Raw genomic sequence first — 17,632 nt, forward strand, 5'->3', positions numbered from 1 at the left:
TTTTCACTGAGGTGGTAAAAACAGTGAAACAATTAACTAAGACATAATGTTAATTTTATTTAATTTTAAATCAAAGTTTCCTATGGAGTTACTGACTCTACATGAGGCAGGAAATAATGAGAATGACTAGTCTGCAATTACATTCCATTAGAGAAATCATTACGTTTAGAAAACTCCTACTGCACAGGAAAAAATCTCTGCTGAAAACACTTACTTGCTGAGGCATCCCAAAACTTGATTGACCCATCAGCATGCCTATGAAATATTAAAAAATTAATAAGATGGTAAAATGGTTAGTTGGAGTGTTAGACCTCTTTGCTACTGATTAGAAAATATATGGCTAACATTCTATTTTTATTAGTATTCTTAGTGACATTATTTTCACAATTTCTTGGAAGCCGATATTTTACGAACATGTGCCCCAATTACTTTGGACAGAAGGGATTAAAAAAACATTTGGAGGCTAACTCTCTGAAATTCCACTGTACTAATATTAATTTACCATTTTAAATACTGATTCCAGTTACCTGCATTTCCCATAAGCAGTTTGGTATACCTTACCATGTGTTGTTTCTTAAAAGATACCCTTTATTTGGAGTGACACTTAAAAAGGAGATGCCTAAATATACTGTATTTCAGTGTAAATGAGTCACCTAACTTGTTTATTTATCCTTGAAATTGAGAATCCGGTGACTAGGTTTTTTCAGGACTATCTCTCAAAGTCTCTGCAATGTATAAAGTGACAGTAATCCTCATTAGGGCTAATGGGCTGTTCTAAAAAAACTTTAGCAGTGCTCTCACTTTCAGTGATGCACTGCACGGTTATAAATTAAATTTTGTTTATGCTCCTTAGAGTAGTATTAGAAGGATCAGTCTCAAAAGAGATCAAAATGACCAGATTTAAGTATTTGATTGTCCTTTTTGAAATAAAAATACTTGGCTTCCCTTTGAGAACTAAACTCAAGAACTATTTAATGGACTTCCTATGCTTTAAAACACTAAACTATTTTCCAAAAGTTAAAGAATAAAAGTAAGTTTCATCCAGGATATTTGATAGCAAGCATACATAATCACAATACCGCATCATAATAACAATCCCTGTAAAACACGTGCTATCATTTTGTTCCTACCTTCTCTTCCACATTTTGCTTTACTTTCTTGTTAATGCCTCAAGATGATTATGCAAATGACTTGTCTGGTGAACATAATTTCTTAAATCATTCAAACCACTCTTAGAACATTTTTTTGTATAAGAGGAACAAAATATTCTCACTTCTACTTAATCAGATAAGAAAGTTATTACTACACTATGGTGTCACTTACCCTGTAATAATTATCTCTGGATAGCTCTGAGTGATCAAACCCCAGTTGCCTCCACTGATAGGCCATTCCTGGAAGATTAACAAATACACTGAGGAAGAAAATATCATACAGTGCAAAGTTAAGCCACTGAAATTACTGCAGATACTGCAGATTCCAGTATTTCACATGACTTCAAAAAGTAATTAGACATATGCACTGCAGAGAGAAAAAAAAAATCAGCAAGGGCTATAAACAACACCCCTGCTCCACGAAGTCCCTTAGCTTCCACTGATAACGGTAATCAATGGGAGCACATCAGGAAAGCATGGCTATAGGCTTGACATATGCTGTATCCTCCCTAGATATCTGCTATTAGCCACTGTCAAAGACAGGATAATGAGTCAGATGGAGCTCTGGTCTTAGTCTGGCCACTCTTACGTTGTTTAGAGCTGTTGATTTTCAGTATTTTCAAATACATATGTATGTACTAGATGTTGTACCTTCTTACTGTAACCTTGACGTTTCTGTCGAGCGCCAACTGAATAGAGTGCAGGTATGAGGTCCACAGGACAATCAGCAAAATATTCACAACAGGTAACCGGAGATTCATGTATAGTCAAAGGATAGGGATTCTCAAATATAGGGTACCTTTAATGGATGAAAAGGGGAAGACTGTTAATCTAGGAAAAACTTTTTTTTAAAAAAGTGCAGAACACAAGCAAAACACTAAAGACTAAGTTTGATTTTTTTTCGTACAGAGGAAAATAAATGTATATCAAATTACATTATTAACAAATATACTATGCAACTTCACTGCTCATCCAGTACACTATCAAGATACTGTAGTACTCTAGACAGAACCTGAAGTTTGTACTGTTTCTAGAGTATTTCTAGAACACTGCTATTCCCTATAGTTTTATATTTTTAAAAGCTTACTATTTTAATGGCCTGTGGAAAAACTGAAGTTACCAAGTCCTAATTGTAGTAATATGGAGCTATGAATTTATTTCCAAATCTTCAGTCTATTCTTCCAGGGAGAAAGACAGGAAGACTCCACTTCTCACTTTGTATTATTATACTGTTCTTAGACAGAAAGTTGTCCAGCACTTTTCATAACCTACTTGCAACTCCAAGATCACTTTCTGAAAGTTATAGATAGCAACACTCAGTTACCAATTAGAAGCAAACACACACACATATACCACCCCACCACCACCTCCATCAGAAAAATAACAGAACCTTAATAAGGAAAAAAGCCAATAATAACAACAGAGGTAAATATATCTGTGTTCAAAGAATATTTATCTCCAGAGAAATGCATACTATGCATATGCTTTTTTTCTTTTTTTTTTTTTTTTGAGAGGCGAAAAGGGACACAGCTTCTCAACCCATCTAAAGGAAAAATTAGCAGCAACAGATGAAAACATTCTGCATACCAATAACTTTATACAGAGCTATCTGGAAAGCTAAAACAATCTTCTAAAAAATTGAATGAAAAAGGGGCTTAATTTTAACAAAATATGATAAATCCATATGACAACACAGGGTAAAAGGAAACCTCCTGTAGCAAAAAAATCTGTTAATTTTGTTGCTTTTTTCAGGTGTTTAACAATTAATATCTTGCAAGCCAATCCTAACAAAGACCATTGTAAGTCTTCCAAAAACATAGCTGCTAAAGATTTTTTTTACATGAAATGGAACAAGCCTTAACATAACTTCAGATTTCAGGCACTGCAAGCTATTTCACAAAAGAAAAAGCCTTGTACAAACCTTTTTATTTCAAGCTCATTGAAACTTGTTTTATTAATCTTTCAACATCATGATTGTTGGAAGCTTAATGCCATTGGTATATGAGAAACAAGTTTTGGATACGGCATATGGCCATGTAACATTGGGAAAATCTAAATGAAATCGCTCAGTAGCTGCAGAGATATTAGGACTAAACTCGACCTTCTTCCAAGTTCAATAGAGTCTTCATTATCTAAGGTCTCACCATTGACTTTGAGGATACATATTTACAGGTTTTTGCTTTGCCCTAGAAGGATGTTATTCACAAGAATTTTTCTTCATTGACCATTGCTGACTTTTAATCAGGAACACTAGATAAGATCTTATCTGTCTGGTTCCTCTGCCACTAATCTCTTAATAGTTAGTGTTACTGCCTATACTAATTTCAAAACCCTTGATAAAAAAATTTGTAGGATCCAGAATTTAATCACCACCTAATAGAGTATATGGACTGTTCCATGGACAAAGTAACAAGAGACACAAAATGCGTTAGGCAAGTATTAGTTGTGAAAACTGTAATAGGATACTACTTTTAAGCAACCTCTTACCACAACAGTAAACCAGGGAGTAGATGTTACCATTCTAATTTTATGTATAGGATATTTATCGCATCAGTATTGAGTTACTTTAAGCAATACAGATAGCAGTTCATTTGGCAATAAAATCAGCAAATATTTATGCGATGACAACAACACTCAGTGTCAGCCAAAATCACCTGGCTTATCTGAACAGTTGTTTCTCCTGCTCCCTTACCCAAAATTCCAAGCTCCCCTCATAGCACTAAGGAATCAACTTCAAAATAAAAACTGTGATAATTAAAAAGCAGCAGTGATCTGTGAGTAATTTCTGTCGGTCAGTCAAGCCTGGAAAAAGTCACATAATATTCTACTGATCTACTACATATTAACTTGAGAAAAGTTGGTCTATAAAGATTCTCAGTTCCGCTGAAGAAACCTTATATTTAATATTCAAAATTTTATGTTCTGGACAGGGAAGTATTATGGTAGATTAAAAAGCTATAGAGCAGAACAACAGGCTGATCACTGCAGCCAACCATTAAAAAGACCACACAAGGTTCTTACCCATTTTGTGCAAGGTCAATCAGTACTAAGTCCTTTTCTAGAAGAACAACTACAGCATATGGTTCCTGAAAGTCTGAGAAGAAGAAAGAAAAAAGTCACTTATTGGTAAATGTAGTTCTTGCACGCACAGCCTTAATGTGATCAGTCCTTGCACTCTATCAGTCAAGAGTAGAAAAGCCACTTAGATGACTATAGTTTCTGAAGATACTTTATACACTCACCCCCCTGAATACTCCAAGTTATGTTTGGAAAAGCCATGCTCTCCCTTTAATTCAATATTCTCAACTCTCTTCCAATCTGCCAGAACCATTTAAAGAGCCCAAATAACAGGAAAAAGAACACGCAGAGGAACCTGTATAAGCAGTATTTTTGAGAAAGAGCCAATTACTGAACAATAACAGCCTCCCACTCCCAAACTGCTTTTCCTCATATTCAGTGGGGTTTAAATTCTAATTGCTTACAAAATATATTGAAAGACAGCAGACTTGACACTAAAATAAGGAAACCGAAACAGTTTCCAGAGTTTATCTTGTCCTCTTTCAGGCAGACCTGAAATTCTCAGCTAAGCAGTTTTATACTCTGATGGAAGTTGACAGCTAAAAACACTCGAGTTCTTGGCAATATAATACTATTAGTTTGGGACAACTACCTAAACTATGATAAAAAAGTCCCCTTGCAGAAGAGAGATTATAGGTTAGCGATGATCTTCATGTGAGTATTGAAATGAATAATGTCACTAAAAGTTAAGAGTACTACACAATGCTAATCAAGATTTAGCATTGACTAGAAAGGTCTTATGTGCTCAAATAAATATTGATGAACACATCTGCTGCAGTAACTACAGCTTAAAACTGTCAAGCTACTTTTTGTCTGCACATTTTTGGGATTTAAAAAGAAGGAAAAACCACGCAACCAGTAATCAGCATTCTTCTAGAAGCAAAATAGGTTTTATAAGCAGCTATTCTATTTGACACTTTGGGAAGTAAAACATACTTCAGAGAATAGGGATAACAGATATTGCTGCTGCAGTCTGATCCCCACAGATAAAACAGAAAGGCAATAGTAACGAATATTCTGATGGGATAAAACTTCAGAAAGAAGAGGTCAAAATACTGAGAAAAATCTTTACAGGGCCTACCATTAGGATATGGCGTTTCACAGAGGGTTAGAAAATCAACAATAGAATAATCCATTTCTAGCACAGCAGTACTTTTCCCATGCATAACTGTTAAACAGGGTCTTCTTCCTACAGTGTCATATGACAAGCCTCCTGAGAGAATGATGAAAGGCTCCCTGGAATAAAGCAGAGGCATTTAGGATCAAGCCAAGATAACACGTAAAAGAGATTGGGCAGCTTTTGTAACCTTATAATAAAGTTCAATGAGATATCATTAAGCAGAGATACATTAAGAATAATGCAAACCAGCTCCTCCATGCAACATGTAGCTTGGGTATGTGTTTCAAAACTTAAAAACCAGGAGTTAGAAGACTAACTCAAGTCTTCTGAAAAAGACATCTTTTCTAAATCTTTCGTTCTATATTACTTATTTAACCAATCTTTGCAACTGTTTGCCAAGATGAGATTTTTTTATTTTGTTAAACTTTAGAATTGTTTCTTTTCTACTGAACTGCAGATTCAGATTTGCCAACAGCCCCATTACTTCATAATATAAAATATTCCAGCAGGATCAGGAAGAAATAGTCCCATTTATTCCTGTATAGAATTACCCTAAATTTTGAAGGATGAACAACTTTGCAAACAGCATAAAGTAATTTTGCAGTCACAATAATAGGACTGTCTTGGAGGAGCAACCAGCTGCTTGATAAACTTCAAAGACCTAACATCTTTTAAGAAGCACGGACATAAATAAATGCCCATAGTTCTCTCATCACACATTTACTCTAGACATTTTATCCATTTTCCCCCTTACCACCATGAACAAGTTTCAAGGAACTACTTCCGTGTCACAGACTACTCCTACTGCATAATTAAATGGCTGAGTACAGCAAAGCAAAAATATTTCTTCTGGTCTTGAGAAAAGAGATTAGAAGCTTCCTCTCAACAGTTTTTTAAAAGTCTTTACAGAAACATATTTTTAAATACATTCACATTTTCTCCATTATGCACATAATATACAGTTTAATATTTCATTTATTAAAAACAAGATGAAGTAAACATTTACTTGGTATTTTCTTCTTTTCCAATTATCAAAAGTCACTAATGTTAATACTGTATGTTTAAAATAGAGCATAATACCTTTTAAAGAGCTGTTTATAAGTATACAGTTCAAGAAATTTCACCCATTATTGACAATTGCCTCAAATTCCAGGTTGTATTTCTGGAGGAAAGATAGGTACTTAGAGACTGAAATTCCTCTGATCTACTTTTATGCTCACTTTAGGTAGGAATACTACCCTTTGTTTGTGTCTACCTTGGAAGCAGCTAGTATGTCAGTATCTGGAGAAAATTTGTAGGGGAAAAGAGTCACCCTGACATATTGTGAAAGTGAGGCTGAAGAGATCTTTTATTTTTTATCTTTTCCTATAACACCATCTTTCCCATACTGTCTAAATGGCTTTCACTAGTTAGCATTTGAAACAAATATGACAGATTAGGTACATCTTTCTTTTTGAAAACTGCGCATGAAGGTTTTAGTTTATGCACATGCTGCCCTTCATGAGTTTAAGGCCTGGCTGAAATGTGCTCTGTGTTTGTAGCATTGAAGGCAAAGCAGACGGAGATAAGCTTTCAGTTTCTACAATCATTTCACAATCTGCCTGATCCTTCAGAAAGCCCTATGACTGAAGAGTTGAGAGGATCAAAGAGTTCTGCTGGCTGAGGAAGAGACCTCAAAGGAACGGCCATAAATTAGACCACGGGTCCACCAACTTCAATATCCTGCCTCCAACAGTAGTCAAAAGTGTATTTCTAGAAAAGGAGTAAGTTTTCTCCAAGTTTTCATTTAATCTCAATTCTTCATATTGGAACTTTTATGGTCAGGTCCATGAAGTAATTTCAGGAAAACGACAAACTTAAATTTAACCTGGTATTTTTCAGGGTGTCAATGAAAAGAAAGATCCTGGTGTGATGTACTTGCAGTATCTCATTGTGCTGGAATGATTTATTGCAGTATTTTTTGTCTTCACAAAATCATTAGTTTTTTTAAACAATAATGCTGCCAGGACAATTTGCAGTAGTTATTAGACTTGTAGGTTCACGAAGATCATCTGACAATAGCAAAGTGACAAATTTCAGTTTCTAAGTTTCATACATCACAGTGAAAACTGCATGATGGTTTCTCCTGGTTTTATTTCTCAAGGTAATCAGGTTGCTTTGGGCAGGCTTGCCAGAGTCTGTATCCTTACGAAGCTAAGACGAGATTACATGGATCTGTCACATGGATTTTTCACAGAGGAGTCAAAGATTAAAGTTGACTTTAGTCTGCCAGAAAGACTAATGGAAGTTTGTGTATGAACTTCATATTTTCATGAAACCATGGATTTACCACGAACACAAGCTGTGTGTTTTCTAATTACTTAGAGTTGTTCTTCAGTTGTGATACACATTAAAAGGTTAGTGCACATGAATGTTAAACAGAAATGCATAACTTAAAAAATAGTACTTTACATAATAGATGAGATTGATCCACCTTTGATAGTTACATTTTACCTACCTGAAACAATGGAAAACATTTAAGAAAAAGCAGTGCTCAGCTCTTAGAGAATTGCTATATAGCATTTTTAGCAGCTGCTAATACAGAAATTCTTCTTTGAAACAGTTCTGCTTCAGCATGTATGGAAGCAATCCCTTTACATTCGTTTCCTCAGATACACCTGTAAAATCACTTGGGGAACACTATAAAAAATTCACTGCAAAGGGGGGCAATGTTTCATTGAAAAAAAAATTCAGAAAACACAGGATTAGGTCTTGCACTGTATGAAAACATAATACAACTGAGAGCTGAGTGGCTCACAACCCTGGAGGACGTTTCTGCTCAATTTTAGAAGTAAACTGTCAAATGTCAGTCAGTTTCTGGCAACCTGGATGTGAGAGAGAACAGTATATACAGAAGTCAGGCCACTGGTACCAGTTGGCTTATTTTTCAAACCATGGGTTAATTTGTCAAGAAGTTAATCCCCAGTAATAAAGGTGGAAGAGACTTCAAGAGTTAGTTTAGCTTAAGACTGGAAATCTTGAAGAGTAGTGAAAATAAATTACAAATTCATTTTGGGAAGTGTGCTTTTGAACCGACAAGCTCACACAACAAAATAGGACTATTCAAACTAAGTTAACAGATCAAGAACTTTTACTTATCTGGAGACCTCATTATTATTGTAAACTCTGGGTCCCAATTATATACATCCATCTTACTAAGAGGTACTGCTCTACAGTTAGTCAACGACAGCTGCATTAGCTATCAAGACAATACACTTTTTGATTATGTTTTACGGGGAGACTTTTGAGCTGTAATTTCTATTATACAGGGCTCTAGTAGCAAAGAATAACCTTGGGCAATTTTATCATAATGCTAGTATCAACCAGAGTAAATACTATAGGGGACTGAATCTGGAGAGGTGGGAAATGGCATTAGGAAGCTTAAGAGCTTCTCTAGATTCACTTCAGACAGAAAAGTATGCATAAAAGGCAACATGGAAACCATTTCAGCAAGCTCAATCTACCAAAAGGTAACCTACCTTGGAACTCAATGCTTCACAAAGAGATGGAGTATTTTAGATGAACTTAAATGGCTGGAGAAGAATGACATTATGCTCTGGGATTGGAAAATTATGCCAGTTTGCTCAAGGAATATACCAAGAACTTGCCTTTCAACCCCCTTGCCCAGGTACAAGACAACTGTCAATAGTAATCTTTCTACATATATTCTCCCAGAAATAAGCTACAGACATACTAGGGTATGTACCCTACTACTTGTTGTAGGGTAAACAACTTTTGCTTTGGAGACTTCACAGGCACTATCTGCAATAGACTTAAAAAACCCAAAAAACCCGACAACAGAAAACCCACAAACTTAGGAGATAAACAGGTAGTCTGTAAGAACCAGAAAAAGCCTCATGTCCTCCTGTTTCCCCCAGTCCAGCTTCACAATATGGAGAACATAATGGAGGAAAAAAGTGAGAAGGGATTAATAAGAGCTGCCACAGTAGAAAGAATAGTGTCTGTAGCCCCTACTACAGGTTGCAAACAGTTATGTTCCTTCCTTCTGTGTGGTTCTGGACACCTTTTCTCAATGAAAGTTTTCGAATTAGAAGTACTCAGTGTTTTTCACAATAAAGAAGTTAATTGAGATAACTTAAGTATACATTAAACAGTATCTCTTAATATGTTGTAAGCTTTCTGGTTTTGTTTTCTTTTGTGGTTTTTTTTTGGTTTGTTTTTGAAGAACAGTTAGAGCAGACTGCTATAGAAGCAAGTTTATTTGATTTGTTTTGTATATTCTTTCAGTAGCTAAAAAAAAACTTTGGTCCTGTACAGGAATGATTATCCTCTGTGCTACAGAAATTAAATGATGAACAAATAACAGTGCTTTAGCTAAAAGTTAAAATTGTACCATGTTCATACCTAATCAATTTCAATTGGTAAAGAGAAAAACTATCAAAATTTTAAGCACTGAAAGGTATTCTGCCTTGCCTTAAAATTCTTGTAATAAGATTACAACTGAAACTGAAAATTCAACTGTGAACTGAAGTACATGTAGCAGTAAGCAAATGGAGATTTTCAGTGCACTGCTTCACCACCAGAGTGAAAATTGTTTTTTTTTGTGGGTTTGGTTGTGGGGTGGTTTTGTGGGGTTTTTTTTGTTTGTTTGGTTTTTTGTTTTTTTTAAGTAAAGGTCGAAGAGTATCACAACAGTTATAAATTTATAAGTACACTGAAGATGGAGAAAAGAGAAAACATTAAATTGAAATGCATCAAAACATTCAGTTTGGATGAACACTGGAAAATGACAGATGTAACAGAAAAAAGCCCACACTAGGAAAAAGTAGTCTCCCCAAAGAGCTATATATTCTTAGAAGTTATACTAGAATAAGCTCCTCTTTAAGCTGTGTGAAAAGTCAACTAGTTTTCACATTGTAATATTATAATTGCATAGAACAAGCTTTGAACTAATCTTTTCCTTCAGAATGACTATTCATAACAGAAGACTTTTGATGGCAGAAATTGTAACTTGCTGAAGCTGTGAACTTTTGGTTATCTCTATCTTCCTTTAGATCAGCTTTTGACATTTCAGTTGAGAAAGGAATATGCAGACAGATGTAGACTGCTGCAAGTGAAATATGGCTTTCCAACTGATCATAGATGTTTATAAATCTGGGAATTAGCCATGGTCTTAAATTTCTATTTACCTCACTTTTAGCAAACAATAAAAATACACAAAGCCACTGATATTCTATGTATGGGTATACCAATGTATAGTAGAAACCTGTATTACATCAATTAAGTAACAATCTTCCGTAAACTTGCATGCCTGGAAAGCAAATGAAAACAATACGTAACCCCCTCAAAAAGTCAAAGAAAATAAAAAAAATATGAAAAAAATCAACATTTGCAAATAGCTGAACAGGTTTCAATGAATATTTTATCTTTATAGTGCACTTTTTACTCAAACACTTTAAAGCACTTTAGAACCATAAATAAAAGAAATCCCATACAGTTCATGAAATCTTTCAGTCCTAATTGCAGTCTTGGTAACAAAACATGCTACTGTAATTCCATCTGAGCCTCTTGTTGCAATTACTGCTTTATTACATTCTCAATGTGCACAATTAGGCACAATTCACTACATAAATTACTGCACTCTACCAGAAAAGCTTCTGTCAGTAACATTTTTTGGGGAGGAACACGTATTCAGAATTTAGAATATTCACATCAGGCTATTTGTGAAAGTTCAGTTTTTCAGGTCTGTGCTTCAGTGTCTTCTGTGCTTTATCAGCCTTTTTTTCTTTAATATTGTCAAAATATTGAGCAAAAATACACATGAGTGTACGGAAGCATGGAAGAAGCATGTAGATAATGCATTAGAAGTATCTTTACCTAAGTTAAGGTTTTTATATAGTAATTTTTTCACATATGTTTTGTAGTTTATTCAGCACTATCTGATTTATCAAAACTATTTCAGCTGTTTTACCATAGCTCAGTGCCATCAGGATATATATCCCAACAACTGGGAAACAAAGTACATTCCCAGAGACCTGCATTTGTTTTACATATGTTAATTTTGCATACAAAACAAGTCTTACCCAGCTCTAGTTGTTTTATATTCCACTTTAAGGATAGGTTTGCAGGGTTCTGGCTTCTTTCCATCCTTCAGCTGCTTTCCTAAAGTGAATTATTTTTTATATTAATCTTACAGTTCCATAACATGATGGCAAATTATGAAATTCACTATGCAACTTGCAAAGTAGAACATTCATACAAACATATATTCAACACCTCTGATAATTATAGAGTATGCCTTGGAATAATAATATTAAAGATTTGTTAAAACTCAATACACCAACCTAGAATATTTAGGTTTAGGGTTTGGGTTGGTTTGTTTTTTTTTTTTAAGCGTTGTAGAATATTTGTTTTCAAAAATATAATCCTCCCCTAAAAAAATTGTTTGAAGTAGCACTGGGAAGTTTATCTCACATCTACCATTTGCAATTAAAACTGGTCAGCTTACAAGTAAAGCAAGGTTTATTCTGAGTGTTATCCTTAAGGGCTAAGACTTGAATTTAAACATGAAGGCCTGCTCTTTCTCTACCGTGCACTATTAGCAACTAAAGCTTCTACAGATAACTTTCCCATGGAGTCAGTAGAAATTAAGAGTATAGTGTAAATGTGCATCTTTTCTACCTGAATATTGATAGAGTCTGATACAACTATAAAGTTTTCTGCAGAAAATTTAATTTGCAGCCCAAGATCAAAATAAAAATGTTTATTAAAAGAGGCCGAAACATTAAAAAAGTTAGTCTTGTCTAACTAGTTTTACTACTACAGTAGCAGTCGTTTTTTTATTTTTTGACTTCTATGGGATCATACAGAAATCCACAGCTTCTTTTCTACTCTAGTCCACAGCCAGCACAGTAAACATGGACTTGCTGGAGGCTCAAATAGGTAAACTAGGATGATTAACATCTTATGCTTATAGCATCTTGTACCACGACTGTTACCTCACAAGTTATTCTCACTGTTACATTCACACTTAAGAATCTGAGGTAAATAAGTTGCTGAGACATGACTTAGACACGCCGTGTAAACCTGGCATTTGTATAGAACATTTTTGAAGAGCAGCAGCATATTTCACAGAAGAGCAACATGTAATGTTAATTTCCTAGATTAACGTTAATGCAAGACGTTTCAGAAGTGGGAACATCTTACCAGATGCTAGTTTTACTCTGTTAGAAACCTTTCCAAGAGTTTATATGGTAATCTACACATTTATACATGAAACAGATGCTTGCTTGTATGTATTTTAAACAACATATGGGATTGTAACGTCAAGCAACAAGCAAGCCCTGTAAAATATGCATTACTTAATTTTGAGATCAATGCCATCATGTGAAAGGCCAGCTTAAAGTTCTGAGAATTAGACAAAACTGCACTGCTTTGGATTCTTATTTAATAAAGACTGGGCTTTTTTTTTTAATGAAATCTATCAGAATTAGATGACAGAAAGCTTTTTACTTGCACTGCAAGTGCATTTTTAATACTTGGTTTTGCAAAACACACTTCTATTAAAGATAAGTTCTCTGTGTTTTAAAAGCTGCCAAACAGCGGGTATCTATTTTCACCTTACCGTGTGGAGTGATTGTCTGGAATGGTTTAGTAGGAGATTTTACATTCCATATGGTCAAGGTACCATCTGAGTGACTACAAATAAATTGTTTTCCTTCATGATGCCAAGCCACAGAATGGATAGCCTATGCAAGAAAAGAACAAAACCAGAACAGTATTAACCGAGTATCTTAGTATCATTCTATCCTTACTCCTTCCTCAATGACATTAGACAGCAAAAGGAAATTACAGATAGTACTAATTAAATCATACTGCTCTTAGTGTGTCCTAACTTACCCATGGTAAGTTTTCCATTTGTAAGTACTTCTTTCAGACATACTTTATCCATCAAAATATTGTCTTCATTGTAGTGACATGTTTAAGGGGAGGAAAAAATCCTCCTCAGAGTGTAGTATTAAAGTATTTTTCAACAATGGGTAGCATGCAGAGAATAACTGCAAGCACTTATTTGAACTTTGCTAGCCAAAACTTTTTATTATTGGGAAAAATACACTGTCTATACAAAAAAAAAATCTACTTGATGCAATTAAGTCAAAGTTTTAAATGGCATTTTGAGATGTCTATGCAGATATGCACAAGAGACAAGCATGGGCTGAGAACGTAAGTAAAACAAGAATTGAAGTAATAAGATTTTTTGGAAATGATGATGAATCATAATGATGAAAACAAAATACTAGCTTGAATAAGCATTCCAATGTTGCAATGGCAGTTTTGAGGTACAGGAAAGTGTAGGAATCTACCAGTAAATCTCTCCATGAATACAGAAAGATCTTTACATTCATAAAATTAGGAATGGAATGATTAAGCCATGCCACATGAAATCTTAATGCAGAAAAAAGCAAACTAAATGAAATCTAGTCATTGCCTTAAGGTGAGAAAAAAGTAAACAATGAAGCAAAGAGTACAAATAAGGCAAAGAGATTAACTAGTAAGAAAAGATTGGTGCCACTTGTTTCCCACATCTCTATTAGTACATGGAGACATTATGAAACCCATTAGGTGATGTTCAAGGGAATTTTAGTTATAGCATGAAAATATCAATAAACAATGAAAACCCAAAGTATTCCTCTACTACCCAAAAGGTGCGGAAGGAAGCGTTACCTGCTAGAAGTATGGAACTTTGATATTACTGAGAAGGTAGATTTGCTTAATACTTAAAGACATTACTCTCGGTAAACTGAAAGCAGGACCTGAATATGTGAAAGCTAATGGGCTGTACCACACCATCTTTTGAGTGGATGCCCTCAGTAGAGATTCTATCTGTAAACAGGGCTTAGACTCACTCCAACTCCTCAGGGACCTAGGGATTTCCTCTGTGAGGAAACCTGGGTGTGTGAGTAGTAGGGAACCCTAACTAGCAGTGAAAGCTTCGGCAGTAAATTATTAGGTAAAGAGCAAATCACACAAGACAGATCTAAGCTAGCTTTGCCTAAACTGATTATACACACATCAGATCTTCACATTTCATAAAATTACAGAAAAACAAGACAGTTTCCAGCAATATGATTAGGAGAATCCAGAGATTAAATGACAGAGGAAAATGACTACACTACATGAGTGTAGAATCTCCAGTAATAACTTTTCCAACTTAAAGTAGAAGATCTGGATACCTGTAAACTTAGTTTAATCCGTTTTACAGTTAGTAAACTGTAATTTACTAGTAAGTAAACTTAGTTTACTTAGTTTTACAATTAATCTGTAAACAGATTGACTAAGTTTAGTATCCCTTAGTGAAATTTAATCTTGTTCCCTATGTAGTGTGGAATCACTATAGATTTTGTTAGAAGACAGATTCAGTGTACCAATATCACATCTACACATATGTAGCTCAGAAACCTAGACATCTCACATGAAGTCTCCTAGAGTCAAAGTGAAATAGTCTTGCTCATTCTGCAAGATAAATTTTTATTTAGCAAATAAAAGCAGGTATTATAAAAGAAATTTTGCATAAATGTTGAAGATTTGTTTTTATTTACCAATGTAGTACCAAAGTCAGCGATCAGCAAGTTTGAAAGTGCAGACTCAGTAAAGCAAAGGTTGCATTTCAAAAAGCTCTTTTCACTAAGAAAATAAGTTATCTATACTATGATTAGCAATGCAATGTAGTAAGTATGTTTTAAATGCTCTCCCATGTGGAAGACTCTAACCCTGAGAACAGTAGGCAGCCCATAGTGTAAACGGAACAGTTTTTGATACACATTTATTTAGAAATAGATCTTAAGAATCAGTAAGAAAGCAAGACTCATAGAATGAAGGATAAATCTGGGAAATGAACACTTTTTCCTTTTCTTGAAAAAGAAGGTCAAGAGGAAGGAAACGCAACAACCTACTACTGTTGAAATGGCATTAATGCTTACGAGCATAAAAAGATCTGATAAACTGAGCACAAAGGAGAAGGATGACTGCTATCACTTAATTTCTACAAGGAACCTGATGGGATGGAAAACACACTGAAAGAGAATAATGAGGCCTTTGGCTTTATGGCTATGTATTGTCTAGTTTTATAGATTATCTGGTTACATTTAGCAATGCAGCTAAATATTACTTAAAGCATAACAAAAATATGTTTTATGTACTTTTAAAATAATCCAACTAACAATTCTGTGGGCTGAGCATGATAAACTTTGGTACAGAGCACTATCCTTTGCTAGTACACAATTCACATTTTGTAAGCCTGAAAAGTAAAACCAGACCTGTAAGCAGCTGTAGCATAACCTCTAGGTATACAACAGGCTAGTATATCTGCAGTGACAAGTCAGTTACAAGGAAAAAAGTACAATAACCTTAGGTGGCACTAGTTGGTTGATATCAATAGCCTCAATCACCAAAACAGAACTGATAACTGAAAAATGATCCCAATACTCAAGAGCAAAAGTTTTGACATTTTTTTTCCATGGTTAATATTAGCGCTAGAATTTCAAGGAAAGCATAACATCCAAGATAGAAAAAATCAGGGAGAATCCACTGAGGCTGAAAATCTATACATGCTTCTTAGACACTAAAAAGCCCTTAGGAGTAATATATTTTTTCCATTTCCAAAAAAATTCTCTCCCCCCCCCCCCCTCCTCCTTACTGATCCAGAATAAAACTTAAAAGTTTTAATCATAATTCTCATCTTGATTTAAAACTTCATCTGGTACCCTTTTGGGCAGCAGTATGCTTAAATCAGCTGGTGTTGATTCAACTGTGTCTCAAATATTTTTGTGGAATATATCATTGGTCATATGGATCGCAAACAGACAGTAACCCCTTGTGATAAGATAATGCACTAGTACCACAGAGGACTTGATATATTTAAGGCACAAGGCATTTGTATCCTTAAGAGTTGTCGTCTGCACAGGTAACTCAAGTCCTGACCTCACTAACATTCTGAATCCTTCCATTTACAAACATGCACTGAATACAGGGAATCTTTACAGGAACTTACACAGAGAATGCTCTGTAAAAAAGTTTATCTAAATAAATCTTTAAATTTACTTAATTATAACTAAACTTTTTTTATCAAAAGTATTCCTACTACCCCCCTCACTTTGATTTGCAGTTAAGGTAACTGTTCTGGACTATATGTAAGTTTGTTTCAAAACTTCTGAGACAGTTATGTGCGTTCTAGGGGAAAAAAAAATATCAAATCTTCCTTTTTTGAATAACAAACTCAGCATGATTGACTGCACTGTCCTACATATGCCAAAACTTAACCAGAAATGTGGAAACTAACCATCCTAGAGTATTATGTGGAGACAGGCTGTGCACAAAGGAAGCCTCACTTTCACCAGCTGTTCCAGGATTATCCCGTGTGAAAAAAATGACTGCTAAACTGCCTGCAAAGAAGGTGAACATATCTGATTTTCAGAAGGAAACATTCTTGCAATGACTGCGACGGTTACCTGAGCGAGACTGTAGGACTGAAGTGCAATCACAAATAAGAAACTGAAAAAGTCTGAGGAACAAAGTTAAAAGCATTTATATGCAAGTCTCCTACAGAAATAGCTTAAGTAGATCACTAGCTTTTAAAGAGATTAATGCATGTTTAAAAACATTTTATGAAATTCAGTTTTACTGCTGCAATAGCTTGTCAATATCCCTAGAAATCACTATTATTTCCTGGTTCTTTAAAGAGGTACAAAAATTAATAATTCTAAAGACAACTTTACAATTTGAGAGAACTTCATCAACAGAGACTCAAGTTTTGACTGTATTTTTCCACCAAGGGGATTTAACTGTTTCAGTTCATAAAATACATATACTAAAAAACCCTTTCTTTTCAATTCCTACAGACTTATTTTAACCCTACAGCTGATTATATGCATACCATTTCAGAACAGTTTGAGGCTGCTCTTCATATCCTATCTTCCTGCAAGACAAGATACATGCAGAAATTTATTATGATACTTTAATGTGAATACAAAACCTATTAATTTAAGCAGTTTCTCCTGTTTAAGAGACTTTTAACACATTTTTCTAATACCAAGTTTAGACTACTGCAAATACAGCTGCTACAACCCAGAAAAAAAAAATCTAAGTAAACTGGCTTTTTTTGTATTAATATGCACTTCCTTCCTTGCTTTTCAAGTATAACACAATCTTTGGCAAAATATTTCTGCATACTTTCCCACAAAAATGCACCAGAATCATGGAGAATTCCTTTCATCATTCTTTGGAT

General features: G+C 34.7%; 1 protein-coding gene across 1 annotated transcript in view; it reads right to left on the reverse strand.

Annotated features, from left to right (window-relative positions):
- The window catches only part of STXBP5 (syntaxin binding protein 5 (tomosyn)), a 109,475-nt gene that overhangs the window by 40,576 nt on the left and 51,267 nt on the right, over positions 1-17,632 (reverse strand). Inside the window, exons 7-13 of the mRNA XM_009325374.1 lie at positions 12,974-13,097; positions 11,433-11,511; positions 5,311-5,465; positions 4,173-4,245; positions 1,803-1,950; positions 1,324-1,391; positions 215-255 (exon numbers count right to left, since the gene is read on the reverse strand). Coding sequence (XP_009323649.1) covers positions 215-255; positions 1,324-1,391; positions 1,803-1,950; positions 4,173-4,245; positions 5,311-5,465; positions 11,433-11,511; positions 12,974-13,097 — 688 coding nt within the window. The remainder of the gene's footprint in view (positions 1-214; positions 256-1,323; positions 1,392-1,802; positions 1,951-4,172; positions 4,246-5,310; positions 5,466-11,432; positions 11,512-12,973; positions 13,098-17,632) is intronic.

This window comes from Pygoscelis adeliae, unplaced genomic scaffold (genome assembly GCF_000699105.1).
Source record: "Pygoscelis adeliae isolate BGI_AS28 unplaced genomic scaffold, ASM69910v1 Scaffold300, whole genome shotgun sequence".
Taxonomy (NCBI): Eukaryota; Metazoa; Chordata; class Aves; order Sphenisciformes; family Spheniscidae; genus Pygoscelis; species Pygoscelis adeliae.